At 33.3% G+C, this 19,101-nt stretch overlaps 1 protein-coding gene across 4 annotated transcripts in view; it reads left to right on the top strand.

Moving 5' to 3' along the window:
• Nucleotides 1-19,101, top strand: part of LOC105151283 (protein amalgam) — a 285,411-nt gene that overhangs the window by 186,524 nt on the left and 79,786 nt on the right. For 3 of the 4 annotated variants that reach the window (XR_015545216.1, XM_011064906.2, XM_011064909.2), the window contains 2 exons: nt 16,953-17,163; nt 18,448-18,507. Coding sequence is in view for 3 of the 4 variants with exons in the window: in XM_011064906.2 (XP_011063208.1) it covers nt 16,953-17,163; nt 18,448-18,507 (271 nt within the window). In the remaining variant the exon portion in view is untranslated. The remainder of the gene's footprint in view (nt 1-16,952; nt 17,164-18,447; nt 18,508-19,101) is intronic. The other variant, XM_011064908.2, reaches the window with a different exon arrangement.

The raw sequence follows: 19,101 nt of genomic DNA, 5'->3' as shown, positions 1-19,101 counted from the left end.
TCTTATTTATGAGGAAATACTGCAAACACGTCGATAACGTAGAATGACGTATCTCTGAATTTTCTTTACTTTGCATAAACAAACGGTAAACTTTAATTAATTGGAATTAATTAGAAATATATAATACACAAAATATAAATATACAAAAATATATAGCTCATTGTAATTAAAAGGACATCTTTCTTTCTTTTTTATTGTTTTTTTTTCTGTTTTATTGTTTCATTGATTTAAAAAAGAAATATAATACATATTGATTCAAATTAAGGATATTAATATTTCTGAATTTTGAATTATTTTTTAATGTATTTAATCTGAAATAACAATATATTTTATATTTTTTTTATTATTATATATCATTAGTATATTTATTTCATTATTTATTTATTTTATCAAATAATACATCTTTATTCAGTTTGCTCGTTATCTTGATGCACAAATATAATTTTATTACATCACAACTATTTGTTTTTATTGCTAACATAATCCATTAAATACTACCGTGTTGAGTCTCGAGGATAGGAGTATGTTATAACGTTCTATCTTCTCGGCCATCAAATCCACCCAGTGCATTTGCTATACGCCTCTGAATCTCTTGCGCTGCATATACAGCAGGGCACAATCTCGGTGGCCCCCGTATGACGCTCGAATATATACACCGAGTGTGTCCTCGAAAATTTACAACCGTTCACCTCACGAGGGACTAATATCTATACAGCAGCTAGACGTCTGGAGATCTTGGAAATGGTGGAACTGAAGCAGGAAGTTAGTGTATCTCGAGTAACATTTTCTCGTCCGACGTTCCACACAGATTCCTTTTATTTCCTCGCCTTGTCTTTTTCTTCCTTTGCTCCTGACTGCGCTTTCCGCTACTCCCCTTTTGTCTCCGGCCCGTCTTGGGTGGACTCACTCTCTTGACTTTACGACCCGTCCTAGATTAGGATTTATTTTAATCCTAAAGGGAACATCGCCGCGCCTTCATGCCGGTTTTTTTCCGAAGTCATGATTCGCTCCAGAGATCACACTAACTCTGTCTAAAGTGTACATGTGGCCAACTATCATTCTTTACGCACTACTCTAATACATTTTCCCCTCTCGTAAATCAATTGATACTCTCCGATATTTAGTGGCAAGGTAATTGAGAAAAGGTAATGTTACAATTACACACTTGGAAAATTTGTGTTAAATATAACACGTTTCATGTATTTCAAATGATCACTCAAATTTGTGTTAATTTAACACAAGATGAATATATTAGGAAGTAATACAAACATTATGTAAAAAATTAACATTTATAATATATTAAATTAACTTGTTTCAATAAATTTAACATTTACAATAATATTTATAATTTATTTTATATGAATTTATATTTAATGTGAATTAACACATTTTATCACTTATCTTAGATTTCATGTTTTAAAAAGTATTATTTTTATTATTATTTATTCTCTCACTTACTTATAAATTATATTACTTTAATTTTAAGAAATAGTAAATATAAATTTAACACAATATTTTAACAAGGATTTGAACAGACCGTTTCTAGTACAAAAATAAAGTTTTTTTATATTTGTGCAAAATTTTCGACGAATTCCTGAAAAATAGAACTAAAAGATTAAATTAATACAATTTCGCAGAATATTTTTTATTCCTATTATATTCGTCAAAATAAAATTTTAAAAATTAACTTTATAATGAAAAAGCAATCTGAACATAATGTAAATTATTTCCATTAAAAATATTACATTTATGTAAAACAATCAGCGTATACGACGCTTCAGTATCTAGTTTCATTAGTGCTTCTTAATGGAATCAATTATTCTGGACAGTTTAAAGGTTAATTAACTGCCTGCCTACGCGTTATTGAAGCCTACATGTTTCCTTATACATCGTGCTATACTACTACTACAGCGACATACTACTACTATTCATCCTTAATCCCACAAGCGCTTGTACACGATCGTATAAGGTAAACTAAGGCATTTCTTAGCCCTTCCTAGTATCTCCTTCACCTTCAAGAGAATATGAGCAATATTGTCAAACATATATCTTGTTACCCATATATATATATATATATATATATATATATATGTATGTATGTAAAAACAGTGGAAAATAAATGATAGGCCCTCACAATACGCAATTATTAGGTCAGAGAAATTCGATTTAATCGTCCCGGATATTTTTCACTATATCAACCTTTATTCCAGCGCAGCATGAAATTCACAAATAATGAAATAACCCGATCCCTTTGAATGCGCACATCATGTTTGTGCCCTCTAGTTTATTCTATCCGGACAATACATTCACTAATTATATTAAACAAATGTGTACAGATCTCCATACGCGATTAGTTTCATTTTACATCATGGTGTTATGTTTCGCATTCGACACGTACTGGTAAAACCCTGACCTGTACCATTTGTCTGTTTAACTCATGCACACCTGCAAATACGCTTAGTATGTCAACGTGTGAATAATTTTGATGCCTATAAGTCAACTAATCGTGAATAAAGTGAACATTAAATCAGATTATAATTTAATATTGAGTAAAGATTGGAATATTGACGGAAAAATTTATTTACAGAATAAAATAAAAATTCTCATCTAGAGATTAATAAATCTATGTTGTGATTTAAAAAATATAAGTCCACTATTAATTCTACATACATAATATATAATGTATACTGTAATAATAACATATTTTATATATATATAATATATTGCATAATACGTATATAAGGTAATCGAAATCTACGTATATGACTTATCTAAACGTTTCAATTTTTTAAATTTTTCGCTAAGTATAAAATTGAAAATCGATTTTCAATCGTCAGTCAGACTTAAAAAAAGAACATTTTCGAACGTAAAAAATATAAGGCATTTTTCAATATTATATAAGTAATAAAAATTTTAAGAAAAAATTGCGTTTAGACCATCTTGAGTACATTTTGCAAATATATAACATAATAATTTTCATAGTTTTTTTTTAGATAACTATTACACAAGAAAATCTGACACAATAATCATAAAAATATTAGAAATTTATTTACAGATTATTATTTAATGATATTTATTGTTAATGATACATAAATCCATGCAGATTCGTAGATACTTTGCTAAACTTTGGATTATATTTTAGATATTCTACCTAGTCAGTTACATAATTCCTCTATATTTTCACCTATATTTTCATTTTTGTACCGTAATAAAGAGAACTGATTGCTCAACTACGATCGAAAAAGAAAATTCTGATAATGAAAAAGTCATATTGTAATATCGAAAGACATATATTGCTATACAATGTGAAATTAAAGGAACAGAGATTCATGAATATTATCATTGTTATTTGGTTAAGAGAGTTGTTTTAAACGCATGCTTTATCATTTTTCGTTTCCTTTTTTGTCGATTTTTATCAATATCTCTCTCAACGAAGAGAAAAATCAAAGTTGCATTTGAAGTGTACGAAGTAGTTCATGTCTCTCTCTATCGTAGATGTCTATATATATATTCCTTTTATTCCGTGCGTCTCGGCTGCGCTATCGCTTCTATCATCTTGTATTGAGAGATCCTTTGATAAGACGAAGAGCAATGCCAAAGCGTGGACGTATCATCTTCGAATTTCGATTTAGCTGTACGATACGCGCGCGATATAAATTTATAACGCCAAGATTGAAAATGGAATAAATCCATCCTCCTGACTAAGCGAAGAATGGCCTATATCTAACAGACTTCATCAAGATTTCTCCCTTGGACAAATATATTTTCCTTAGCGCAAAGAGTTTTTTCAGTTTACACCTCGAAAGCTCACAACAATGTGATTGTATTAAAAGTAATTTTAACAGATAGAATATTACCTACTATTTCTAATATTTTTATTCGTTGTATGTAAATTCAAAATGATTTTTAGACTTTTTAAGATGATAATTTTTCAGTATAGTAGTCCTGGCTAGTAATCTATGCGGAAAGCATGAAAATGACGAAACAGCACATTGCATCTATAGCAATAAAAATAAAACAAATAAGAACTGTGTCAAAAACGCAAACTCATCTTTTGCTGAGTAAAGCTCGCGTAAGTTTCAGCATGTTAGTCTGTTAAATTGCTAGCACATCGTAGGTGTCTCATCTGTAAGTTTCACCGCGACTTTTTATTGCCGTAATTTACGTAAATTACATTTTGTTGCTTTTTCCTGCATCCGCACTAGAGCGACAGTAAGTTGTCTTAGATGAAAAGTAATAATACTATCTCCTCTCTTCTTTATTGTGAAATTTTATAGTAATACGTCAACTATTTACGAAAAATTATTAGTCAACACTTTCTCACAATTTTCACTACAATAAAGTATGAATATGTTGGTAAAGATAGCATCATAGTATCTGACATTTATATTAGATTTGTAACAGTAAATTTTTAATTTTGTATTTTATTACAAATTGTATACATAAAATGTTTTCAAAAAACGAAAAGATTTTCTTTCTTTTTTGTGCTTTCAATTAAACTTTTAAACGTAAATATCTAATAATTGGAATAAATTGAAAACAGCATTATGACTATTTGTCAACTTTTTAAATATTATCGATTAATAATAATTAATTTATAATTATTATAAAGTTGTTACATATTTTAAAAATGAAGCTTTAAAAAAGATACTCATAAAAAAACATTAATTAGAAGAATCTTTGCATCTATAACGCCATAATTTGATGCATGATTGAACGCATCTTCATTGGTTAAACGCTCAATAAATAATGCATCATGTAACGTTACATAAATCATCAGATGATGTAGATGTCACGTACAAGGCGGACATGAAATTCAATGTAATGGGAACGCGAGCGAAATTCGGTTGCATCGCGGCGCCCAAATACGACGCATTCCGCTCCGCAATTACGGACTTGATATGTATCTACTTCGTGATGTATTAATATCGATCATTTAATTTCCTACAGTGCTAAGAAAACGGAGCTAAGAACTTCCGGCGCACCAGCGCGTGTTTACCGGTACGCTTGAACGACCGAAACGCCTGACTCGCGTTACTCTTCATCCGGAGTGAGAAATCGCCCGGCCTCGACTTCCGTTGCAAGGTGCACGGAAGAAAGAGCGATTTACGAGAAATCGCGGTCGACTGCTTCGCCTGAGAAGAGAACACTCAGGAAGCCTTTGAATAACCATATTACGAGGGGATATTCATCTATTTATACTTTGTCCATAAATTATGAAAAATTAAATCGTGAAGTTTAAATAAAAAGGATATACACGAACTATTCTATTGCTTGGTAACATTATATTTTAACATTTATATTACCAGAGATGCAATATATGTGAAACTTTTATGTTTTCTGGAGAAAGGAAGAGGAAAAGAGAAAAGAGGAATAATAGACAGAGGGAGAGACAGAAAGAGAGAGAAGGGGGGTTTAATATAATATAACGTATAATTCCAACATAATAATGTATAAGTATATATATATATATATATATATATATATATATATAGTATATATTAGAGACTTAACAGAATCTATCATGAGTGACTTTATCGAAATCCTACGAAAGAGAGAAAGGTGTATATATCTGCTTCCTGTATATCAAACTATTTCACTTTAATTTATATTGTTTCATTCAATAATTTTATTCAAAATTATAGAGTGAGACAATATAAATTACAGTGAAATACATACAGAAAAGAATATATCCTTCTCTATTATAGGATGTTCGGAGATAAAATACCTAGTGGTCAAATTTTGTTAGTCTCTAATATATATGTTTAAATATGTAAATTCCAATATTGGTAATTATTGACACTTTATTTATATATGCTTATAAATATATATATATACACACCTAGCAAACAAGCTGATATTATTTGTCACCATTTAAACGTCAAATGATGTTAAAAATGTCGTTTTACTGTCAAACTGATAACAAATAACATCAGCTTGTTTGTTAGGTATATATACATGTACGAATATATACACATATATGTACATATATATGTGTGTGTGTGTATAATGTATATGATGTGTGTATATAAAACAAATAAATGTAAAAGAACACATCATTTATACAGGATCGACGTTTCCGGTGATAAAAATGTCGATAAAGTTCAAGTTTTTGAGAGCACATGTGAAATCTAAAATTCGTGAACATTCCTCAACATCTTTAAATTTTCAATATCATGTCCAAGGACCAATTCAATATCATGTGGACTTTTGAAAAGTTTGATCTTCTTTCATTAAAGATACTTCATAAACTATCCTAAGTATTCCATATTGAATGCGAAACACATTGATATAAATTGTAGCGTGGTGCATCATATATAGCATAATTGAGAAAAGAGTAGTAACATTTACAGAACAAACGCAATAACGATAAATATACGAACAATAACAGCCAAGTAGGCAATTCGATACACTTTGTCAACATGATACGGCGAGTACACTTTATGCGGGAGTAAACAAATCACGCGAATTACATAGCACAAATATTTCTGTCGGCCATGCCGTGTACGAACAACAAACACCGTCGTCCGCCGTCGAGAATCACGAGAGGAAGTGAATGCACATCAAAAGGGGAGAAGGTAAAAAGGGATATGCGACGTTGACCGGCTCGTTCGGTTGTCAATATCGAAAATTAGAAATTCGGAGCAGGCAGCGGGTTCCGGGTTCGCTCTCTCGATGCATGTTGGTGTGCCCGGCCACATTGACGAGATCCTACCCCCCGTCAACCCCCGACTATCGCTCGTGGATGCAGGCTCTGAAAACACTCCGTGATCGTACAGTGACCGTCGACGCTCTTGCTGCACATAAATCAAACAATATCGATCACGTGTTTACTTTGCCGTCTCTCCGCAGCTACCATTACTATGTCACCGCGCAGCAATATATATTCAGTGGGAGCATATACGTGTACATAGGTGCACACCAACGTGGAAGCTTGTCGTGACGGTTCGGGGGACGATCTCGGGGAAAATTCGCGGGAAATGCACGATTTATAGAGTAACGTATGCGCATCTGTATATGCGTGTACGGACAATCCCGCTCGGTCGCAATCTATCGAAGAACTGCCACTATCATCGCCGTCCTTGCTAACGTAGCAAAATGTCAAACTGAAAAATTAGGTTACTCGAATAAACGACGGAGGTACGCGAACGTTAAATTCACGGCGGTTAATTCGATTTCTAGCGGTAAATTACTAAACGGTTTTCGACGCCCTGAATTGTTTGGCCGCGCGGAAACACCGTCGATTAGGTAAACCTGCCGTTGGCTATCGATGAAGTGAACGATGGAGTCCATTCTATCTTTAACTTTGAAACTGACAATATAGTCGTTTCGATTATGGTATATCATGAATTTTACATAGCTTAAATATTGATATTTACCTTGAACGTTTTATTCCCCTATTTAATGCAATTATTTTTATAATAAAATGTAAACATCAAAATGGAGGATATAAAAGTGATTATGGGATTCAACAACATTATACCATAGTTCTGAGGTAACAATTTTCAACTGTTGCTCTTTACTCCCTTTTCCACGCATTTTTATTATCGTTCTACATTCCGTATTTCTCTCACCTGCTTTTTCTTCATTTCTCTCTCTCTCTCTCTCTCTCTCTCTTTCGGTTTTTATATCAGTTGCAGCAGTTTTTATTGCATACTGTTTTCAGTGGAATTTGCATATCCGTTTATTGGCTGCATGTCGAATACACGCAACCATCCGCTAGATTTATACTCCGTACGCGTGCGCATGCGATTTTATAGTTTTGCTCGCGAATATGAAGGTGCCGATGGAAGTCGAACAAGTTTCGCCACGGACGCCTTCGAGCATATTCCATGTATGACGCAGTTCATGTTTATCAGGAACTACCCGGAAAGTTTCCCGCAGGCTGCGCGCGTTGATTGCTTCGCGAGGAATTGCGCGTGAGATGTCAACGGTGTTTTCTGAAAATTTCGAGATGGATTCCGAAGTTGTACTTGTCGTAATTTTTGAATCGCAAATTTACATTGCTAAAAATTTGAGATATTTTGATGAGTTACTATTAATAATATCCTTTTATTATAAATTTATTATATGTATAGCTAAAAATTTTTCCGGAGTTAGTTGCACAAATATATTATTACATATATAATATTTGAAATAAAATATATGTAAAGTAATCAAATCATTTAACGCAGATTAACATCATATTCACAGAATTGATTGACACTAAATTAAGATTCAATTAAAATATAGAATTAAAAGTATAAATATATAAAAGTAATAATAATGTTAACTAGTCTTCCAATTATTCCAATATTATTAAAAGCATTCTGATTATAAAGTATTTTTAATCTTTTATAAAATATTCTTGCTTCATTTGTTTCATCTTTCATCGCTACTATAAAATGATCGTGCTGTACTCCGGCATCTGCCATAGCTTTTCATCTAATGGATCGACCTTATGGCAGCGCGAATATTCGTCTGGTTCTCAGGAAGATCGCGCCATAAAGCACGAGGGATGATCCAGTGCGGCGAAGGGTTGGCGGAAGTGCAATGGTGAGAGAATGCGCCAGCTAGTCGGTAAGAGCCGCGCCTCCCGACAGAATATATGGCCACGAAGGAAAAAGGCGTCGTTACCGGAGGCTCATTAACGTGAACTACCCCCAAGACACCCCTAGCAACACCTTCGGTCCTGTCGTGCTATCGGGGGGAGGAAGTGGGCAGTTCTCACGCTGCAAAGAGGCGTACTGAGCTCCAATACTAATTAGCTGCCGTCTCTTCGAGTGGACTGTTCGCCTGTACCACCCTATTTTACCCCTTTTCACCTTCCAATATCTCAGTCTGCTTTTTTACTTTTTTCTTACTTCCCCATCTACTTGGATCTAACCTAAACCCAACCGTTTCCCAGACACTTTGCGACCTTCTTATTTTTCTGCCTTTGTCTTCTTATATAAACGTAATTTCAGTTTAGTTCCTGAATATATCTTATATATACCTGTAAAATATATTTAAAGTTATATATCAAAACATGTTCATGGATGATGAATGATTCTTTAGATTAACTTCAAAGGTTAGTAAATACATAACAAAATTATAAAGTAGGAAAGTTAAATACAATTAAACTTGTCTAGTTTTCATAAGTATGGACTACAAAGACAAGCATATAATCTTCTATTTTATAATAATATCATTATTTATATGTATGTATATATATTATATAATATATGTACCATCATTTTCATTTCCGATCAGAATGGGAGACTAAACTAATAGAGTGACTAATAGAGTGAATACTACCTTACGTCTTAAGAAAAGATAATTTATTATAAAAAAAATATATTTATTTATTGTCCATTTTCAATAAATAGTTTTATTTTATATTATACAATCTCTACTATAATATATGTATCTTAAAATCTTCTGCTTACAGAAATTGTCTATCCATTTTCTTTTACTATCTCTTTATTTGATCTTATCTTTTTTCAACATTCTTTACCCTTAATTCATTTCTGAATATCCAAATATAATTATCGTTTCCTTCAAAATGTTATCATCCTCTCCGCTTTCTTCGCTAATTCAATTTGTTCTTATCTCCCGTGTTCTGTTGTTCGAGTCCTGCTACGAACGTCTAATCGAACCTATCTCAACAACCTCACTCCCTCAAACAGCTTCGTTAAATCCTCCCTCTTGCTTTCTTCTTCACACTTTACGCTCTTCTTCTCCTCTTCGCAACCTCAATCTTCCGTACATCTTCTTTCAAGGCTGCTTCGCTTCCTTTTTCACGTCTAATCCAAACTTGACCCTCTTCACTTGAGTTTTCTCCTATCTCTCGTTCACGCCTACCTCACGCTTCTTGTTTCAGTAATCGAACGATGCAATAGATAGTGGCTAACAACTCGCCCGGAGCCACTTCGTTAAAAGAGAAGCGCCGTTTGTTTCGGCGCCGTTCGTCCTCTGTCCTTTTTAGAGAGAATTTCGCGAGAATTTGGATTCTTGCCACGCCTAAGTGTCTTCCGCCGAGGCAACGGAAATTCGTTCGATCGCCCGACATTAGTCTCGCCTCGCTTCGACAGCTCGTTCGAATGACGTACGATTCCTTCTGATTCAGAATCTTTGCTTCGCGAAATTCTGCATTCATTAAAATTCTAATTTTTCAGAATTAAATTTTTGGGTAATTTAATAATTAATTTTTAGGCGCGATAAACGTTTAAACAACGTTTTTCTACATTTTGTGTATAATAGCTCTACTTCACCTTGACTGTCCAATGGAGAGTCTCCATATCAAAATAATGACGTGACTGAAATTGTCTATCAAACTACCGGCCGAGCGTTTACAAAGTGTCAATTACAAAGTCTATTTTCCAAAATCAACGTGTCGTTGATGATGCAGCCTGTTCACCAACACATAGATTTTCCCAGAAAATTCAACATTGAAATTACCGATAAAATTTGTTACAAAACATTACTCAAACAACATGTCCTAATAAAGCGTCAATTTGTTTGCGCGTGAAATTCGATTTAATTTATTATCATGGGCGAGCTTTTCTCGTTAGAGAGAAGAGGATACAGCTATACTACGACAGACTCGGAAGAGCCGCGGACGGGAAAGAGAGCGAATCACGAGGGAACGGAGGGTGAAGCGGGCAGAGGGGTAGAAGCGGCCGATAGGGTATTCAAGTAATGACGACGATAACGACGGCGACGATAATCAACGCCCAACGCACCCGTGTCGAACGCGTTTCGCTCTAACAGCGATGACGAACGATGCCGTGCGGCCATTAAATTGATACCACCTGCTAATTGGTACCTCCAATTTCTATCGCTCGGTATACCGACTACCGCGATAAAATAATCGCGCGGCATGCCTCCAGGCCGATATTGCTGCGCCCGCGAAATAATTCGCACGCTGCGAACTGTCTGACAATTTCGCGAGTACGTCATAGCGGTGATCAATGTGGCAACACCACTGCAGTCTTGGTCGGATGGATTTCGCTAATGTTCTAGCGTGTATTCCAGCGTGACGTGCTTCTCGCTGCATTTGCGCACAGATGATACGCGTTTGCAGTTTCTGTTTGAGAAATGAAGAGATGAGAGATGAGAAACGATTTACCTACAATACCTTAATGGCAATTGTAAGCAGTAATGCTGATGTTATTTGAAAATGATTATTATAAAATTCGCACAATATTATTAATGTAAAGGATTTATCTTTTCGTAATGTCTTAAATAAACATTTTCTTTATTATTTATATACTTTTATCTAATACGTATAATAGCCCTTTTATAGAAGTTTTAATACTTGCCAATTTGAAAAATGGTGATTAATTACTTACTTTGAGTATTAAAAGCACAATGCTCAAAATAAGTAATTAATTATACTTCTAATATTAAATTTTTGTAAAAAATGTTCATGATATAGATAAAAATTTTATACTGCGAAAGATTGGTATGATACATAAATACGTTTCAGTTCAAAAATTTGGAAATGCTTTTTAAAATTGACGTTTTTAGAATTACTTATTTGAATATCCGTAATAATATGTACTTTTTTAACAATAATTTTTTAGGTTCAATAACTATTAGTGGATTTGAAGAATTTTTATTAAAAAGCGTTATGTTATGGATATTTAAATTTAGTCCCAAAAAATATCAATTTTTATAAAGTCTTTCTAAACTTTTAGCCCAAAATACTGAAATAAATACACGTCCAAAACATTTATAAATTTATAAGCACAAGTTGTAAAAACTTCTAAATATTTTACGTATGATACGATGACATGTACGAAAGCACAATGTAAGTATACCGTTATTAAAAATTGACGCGTAAATGAATTATGTCAGAGTTTTCAAGCGGCGTTACTTTTTATGCTTTTCTCTCTTTTGTTTCACTTGTGTCAATCGATATTGTCGTGCGTCTGTTAGTTCGCGCCAGAGACAAAACCGACCGGATACAAACTGTCTCGGCCAAATTGATCGACATGCCTGACTACGTCCCGAGACGAAACCTCACGAAAACTTGAGAAAACAAGAGAAAGAAACGAAGAATCGAGCTGTAACACAACGCGTCGTACACCAACTTGTGCGAAAGTGCAACTACTTATATATTGAGACTTCTGTAAATAGAATTTATCTTCAGCATTTCGTACACGCACGATAGGACATTTCTAATCGATAGGTGTCCTAATCTTTGCTTAAAAATCTTTCACATTGTTAGATTACAACTGTCTAAGAAATCCTTATGATGATTTCGTAGTCTTCGATTTTTTTAATGCAATAAATATTAAAGGTCTATTCGAATCAAACGCTGGTCGTCTTGTGCAAAATAATTGAACGTAACGTCACAAAAATAAAATTACATTAAATCTGAACATATCATATATTTTAACGTTTAATCTGGCTATCCACAGTAGTTATAAAAATAAAACAAAATACACAATTGTCACTTGTAAATCCGCCAAATTCACGCATTTCATTCCATCAACCAGCTATCTCAACAATTTCAAATTTTTTATTTTATACAACCTTCTCCTCAAGATACAATATAATAACGATTTGTGAAGATGAAAAAACATTATTAACACTAATTATAAGAGGAAAAACAAGAAAGTACATAAAAAATTAAAAAAATTTTTATGAAAACATTTTTACGATAATAAAACAGAATTCGGAAAAGAAATTGTCACATCTTGAATATCATTTTAACAATTTCTTATTTATTTCGTTCAACAAATCCATTCATATTAATCAACGAACATTATATGAAAAGAATGGCGAAAAGAATACTTTTAAAAAAAGTACGATTGATGGCTATTGGCTCTGCTTTGAATACGTTCCATCTTACGCTGCACTGCATCCGCTTTTAGTAGTCGTATGCGCGTACAATCCGCCTGCATTTGATCACGAATTAAAGGGAAATCGAGATCGCTGATCTCGAACGTCCCGCTCGGATTATATAGCAGATATAGCTGTACAAAGAGGCGCATTCCCAGAACGCTTTTAAGTTGAGCTGAGCAGAAAATGGTGGATCTTCGTGACGGCGACGAAAGCCACTGAAAGCTCGCTTACGTTGCTTACCGCCCGGCAAATTGTGCTTGAAGATGTTTTATGTACCTTCTAGCTCTCCGTCGTAAGCTTGCACTCTCCCTTTTTCTCTTGTCGGATATTCCTGTAGGATGTAAAGGAAACAAGCAAAAAGTTTGGAGAGGAGTACACGAGAGAGATCCTGCCCCGTCTCATTCCTTTCGCTATTCGTACGCGCTGATTTCTAAGCTGGCGCAACATTGTGAGCGCCGTCCTTTCTTGCTTCGTAATTTCTCTTGCCTGCGGTAGGAAGAGCGAGGTTCTTGCGCTTGGGAATTGTGGGACGAATTTGGTTATCTCGCTGCAGATTGCGTCGATTGTTCTTAGTGACATGTCGTGTGAAAATTTTAGTCTAATTTTAGATAGTTTGACTTCGACGATAAGACGATTAAAAGCTATGTACTTGCAGAAGAGTCTATCTTCAACTTTCGAAAAGATGCATATGACGGGGCGCTTAATTGTATGAGTAAAATAGTGTACAATGTAAACTTGAATATAAAATCCTTTACAAATTAAATTAAATTTATTAAACATATGTGTTAACTAATTATATTATCATTAATTATTTTTTTTTATTTTTTTTTTATTTTTTTATTAAAACAAATACTGTAAGAATTATTGTTTTACATAAAGTACAAATTTTTATTGTCAATAAAATACTTTTTCTCTTTTATCTTTCTAATAATTACAAAAAACCATTAAGAGAGAAGAAGGTGACACTGTCTACCGTTCTAATTTAATCGCGCATGCCTCTTATATTTACATGCTGTAATCAGTTATATTATTGCCATTAGAATAACTTAATTTAATTAATTTAATTAAGCATCATTAGCACACACAATACAATTATAAATAATTTAATGCTGAATGTAACCCATTTATCATACTATCACTGTGTAATAATATGTAATGACACTGTGTAATGACATGATGACACATAATCGAGCACATAATATTCCTACTCTCGTAATCTCGGTTGCAAGTCAAGAGTTCGGAATTATAAAATTTTCATGGCTAAGTTACAAAGGATTCTGATCCCCAGGGGTCAAACGTATAAGAGCCGTAGGATATTTAATTTTTCCTGACGGAGATACACTATAGATATAAAAAGAAAGAACGAAACAATGGAGGAGATAGGAGAGAGAGAGAGAGAGAGAGAGATATGAACAATAAAATAGATGTACATACAGGGATACGCGAGCGTATTTTTATTTCATACTTAACAGCTTTCTATTTCTTGCTTTGTGTCTCTTAACGGAAAAATTACGATCGGCTTTCGGGATACTGTCGATTTTAAATAATGTTCGTTACAACGTTCTTAAACTTAGAAATTTCTGAAACTTAGAAATATTAAAATTTAATATCATTGAGGTATTAATTGACAATTTCTGCAGACAAGATAGATTTTATAATTTCTAATTCAATATTCTTTGAGAAACTTACCTATCAATATCTTATGTCAGTTACTTTGTAAACTGTAACATTATTTATTTGTGTGTGTGAATTTTATACAAATTAATAAAAAATAAAATCTACTAATTATAAAAAAAAAAATAATTAATCAAATATAATTTTTATGATAGTTACAAAATGCAAAATTTGCAGTACTCATTTGACAATTTTTTTTAGTTACACATAACATTTAGTTACATAAATATAGCTTTTATTGCAAATTAGGGAATATTTATAGTGTTATGTCAATTAGATTGAAACGTATTATATATACGTATTTTATACATATGTATTTCAATAAAAGATAAGATATTATCTGATGATATTTCTGATGATGTATCATACAGACATATATAAGAATATTTTGTGAAGAATTGACATGCAATGATAAAATTGTGAATCTCCTTTTCCAAGCAATAGATTCCAAAGCGGCTCAACAGCAATAATAGAAAATGGGATAAGTTTGATTCTTATATATAGCATATTGGTCGACCCTTATCAACTGCTTAATAGAATCCAGAATTTCAGAATTTCAGATTTCGCTTATCTAATTTTACGTAGAAGAGAGGATCATTCTAAAATCGAAGTGATTTTCAAAAGGATGCGCTGGAGAATAATTAATGAATGGGATGAGAGCATCCTCTATTCGGAAAGAACATACGTTTAATAATCTACCGCGCGCCGCTGCTATAAAGGCTGGAAGCGAATCGGAAAGGACGTCAAGGACATCTTGTAGGTGTGCCAGTCAGAGGCACGTACTTCTATAATTGTTAGGGTGGCTCGAAGAGACAACCTTTAACGGCCGTCTCAAATACTACCCCTGTGAGCATGGGGAGACTTAATGCGTTTTTCCAATCCGACCATTATACGTGTGCCATTGCTATCGATTAAACAGTACCGATATGTTACGTCAGCCCGAAGCGTTTGGAGGGATTCGAGCAATTCAATAAAATGATTCGTCACGATCGTCTGACGAAATTTCCCTCGAATTGGGGAGACTTTTATTTTATATTAAATTCAAATATGATATTACTTTAAGAGAGAATCGTCGTACAATTTACGATTGAATGAAATAAAGATTGAAATCGTTCAGTAATTTATGTAATAATACATAATTTTATTTGATACGTTAGAAATGAATAAAACAACTATTAAATTAAGAAATTTTATTTGTTAATAAATAGAAAATAGATTTTTTTATAAAATTAAAACATCCTTAATAGAGCAATTTAAAACCGAAAAATCATTTCAGCGCACGACTACATATGTAGTATATAAATTCACACAAGAACCATACATTTACATGAGGCATTTAAGATTCAGTTAAGCCGTTTGAGGCTTTGATTTTCTATAGTTTGTATTATCACATATACGATCCTATAATGCATTATAGAGCAATTTAAATCTTAGTAAAATATCTGAAATATATATAGCTCTTATCTCTTGATATTACCGCGATTATAACATGTTAATCCACAAAATCCGAAAGGTTAAACCGCGGAAACCGTTTATTATCGTGCTTAATAGGCGATGTTGTAAACCACGAAAATGTAATACCTCATTTGTAATGCCATACACGCTGACATGCACCAAGCTGCGACAAATTTCAGATTACACTGCAATTTTGATGTAACGGTGTGGTAATTCAGTTATTATCACAGGTAACGTGCTTGATCGATCAACAATTGACGATGCAATCGATCGAATGGAATATTTATTGCGACACGGACTGACAATATTTAACGTTTGCGCGGACGAAACGTTACACATTACGCGTGTTTGTGCTGGAAGCATTATAACAATGGATCGAACCGATCGTGCACGCATTACATGCCTATGCGGTCACGGAAGTTATTGTTAAATTCGAAATATTTTCTACGACAGACTGACAGCTAAACTGACCGGAAATGGATGTTGCTTTTTAAATTGACTCGGACAGCAGTAGGAGTTAATGACGGACGACATAATTGATCAAATAAATGGATAGTTGGATACCGATTAACCAAGAGTCGATTAATCGCGCTATCGACTAATTGCCGTCATCTGATGAATTGAGGGAGACTAGATTCGATCGCTCTTCTCCTGCCACTCTATTTCGATTACAAAACATATCTCTCTAAAATATCTAATCGTCTAATGTAATAGTGTAATAATGTAAAGTAATATCTATGATTAAAATTGAATTATGGCAGGAAATATATCTATGGCAGGAAAATCCTATCAAATTTTTTAAATATAAGAAGTTAAAAATTTTCTTAAAGAACGTAGCTTATTTAAAGCCTTTCCTTGACATTAAACGTAACTTGTTGCAACTGTAATACGATAATATTTTCCTAAAACAATGAAAGTGCAATTGCAATAATCGCATCAATTATTCAGAGCAAATCGATGGTCGGTACTCGAGCGGATAGAGTTTAATTGGGTATTTACTTTGCTTGTAGATCTCTTGGATACGTAAGAGGGATTTGCATATCCTGACGTCATCGATCCTCGCTTACACGGGGGACGCAAGATTTTCCGTTAAGCATCCCGAATCATCCGACGAATGGACGCTGAGGATCGAGTACATTCAACCACGGGACGCTGGGATTTATGAATGCCAGGTTAACACCGAGCCCAAAATGAACTTAGCCTTCGTGTTAAAAGTCGAAGGTAAAATCAAGATCATAAAGTCTTTAGAAATTCATTCAGATAACCCTTTTACGGATCGCTTAATTCGGAAAAAATGTACATTTTCCAAATAAGTTTTATTACGAGACAAGAGAAGACAAAGAAAAAGATAGAAAGAAAAGAAAAAAAAACTCAATTATATTTAAATATATAATATATTAAACGTAGATTTGTAAATTTTTAATTTTTCTAACATTATGTAGTGTTCATAATATATTTACAATATTATATGCATTATATTGTACCTTATAAATGTGAATAGGTATTTTATTATAATTCATTTTTCACTACATTGTATTAAATTCATAACTTTTAAATTAGCTTTTATTTATTTTAATTAATAAAGCGAAAAACTGTAAAAGGGTTAAGCTAGATCCCGTAATAACTTTATATATTGTAAATATATTTTACGTAATTTTACGATAGGTGAAAGAATATCTGAACGCTTTCATAAGTGTCTATCACCTGATTGATCAGGAATGACACTGCTGGATAACTCGAATACGCACCAGCATGACCAAAGTGATTAATGCTTCCGCTTGCATGTCTGTCACGTGAGGAACATCCTAAAGTATCGATTAGCTTTGTTGCATCTATTTCTCTGATCGAGTGATGGCATAATACTACAGTTACTTTAATTATTACCAGCGCACAGTATCGATTTCGTCTTTCAATACGTAAAGCACCTATATATATGTATGTATATATAATAACTTAATACAAAATTAATAAAATATTTCGACAATTAGAATTTATCTGACAAAAGGATTCGACACGTTTTCTGGGAACGAAATAAATTACAGGCTCCATTGTATAAATATTAATATCTACAGGATATTCAAATATTCAAAAAATGTTGAAAAATAATAACATGTAATTTTATTTGCTCATCAATTAATTCGCTTTGATAATTCATTTATTGCATAAATCCAAGAGATTTTAAATAGGAAAGAGAATTTATTGAATCGTTATAGTTTCCGTATTATAGTAGATTAAATAATTTTGAAAAATATTAAATTAAAAAAATCTCAACTATCTTAATTTACATGCATAAAAGCAAAGGATAAAAAGAACAAAACTTTGAGGAATATCCTTTGATAGAACCAACATTGAGAAATATTCTTTATATTCGATATTTTACAGGCATACGTGATCCATATATGTATACTGATAGTGCTTTCAACATTAGTTCAATTCCTAACCCCCGAAGCAATAGGTATTGACGAAATCGATTAACTCGATATCTTTTCTGTCCTCCCATTCCAGAAAGTGCCCCTGTCCCTGCCATCACCACACCAAACGCCATTCACCGGACGTTCAACTCAGGTTAGACTCACGCAGAGAGCAGACTCCTTTTCCAAGCTATTGAATGTGCTAGCTGTTAGAAGTATTATTCGCAATTTAGTTACGTGCAGTAACAATGCATGAACGTTTTTTGTATATTTATGGCCAAGCCGCCACTGACGGTTCCGTTCACCAATGAGTTGAGGTCGTAGCATGAGGAAGGTAAAACACGTGCAGCACTCTGCTCTTCATTTAGGCGTTGTTACGTTCGGAACTGTCGGGCAAATTTTTTTTTGCACAGATACAGCTGACGCTAACGCGTGCTAATTTTCCGCCGTAATATTGCGAGTCGTAAATATACTATGCGTTAAATGTTCAGTGAAACCACGCGCCAAAACCTTTTTTGAAACGTTGAAAACCTAATGCAAGCATAATGAGAATATTTCCCATGCAATATTGTACGGCCTCGACTTATTTAGACTTGTAGATTGTAACTATTAGTGATAGTTTATTGGCACGAAATTTTTATACCCTTATAAAATTATATATTGGAAAATGTTCGATTATCTTTTCAGATTAGTCTTTTGTGCATGGTTTTCTTTGCATGTTTTTATGTGTATTCTAAATCCTTTTAAC

The sequence above is a fragment of the Acromyrmex echinatior genome, chromosome 5 (genome assembly GCF_024713525.1).
Source record: "Acromyrmex echinatior isolate Ae372 chromosome 5, ASM2471352v2, whole genome shotgun sequence".
NCBI classification, from domain to species: domain Eukaryota; kingdom Metazoa; phylum Arthropoda; class Insecta; order Hymenoptera; family Formicidae; genus Acromyrmex; species Acromyrmex echinatior.
The sequence above is the reverse complement of the archived record's forward strand: the minus strand, read 5'-3'. Positions and strand labels throughout refer to the sequence as shown.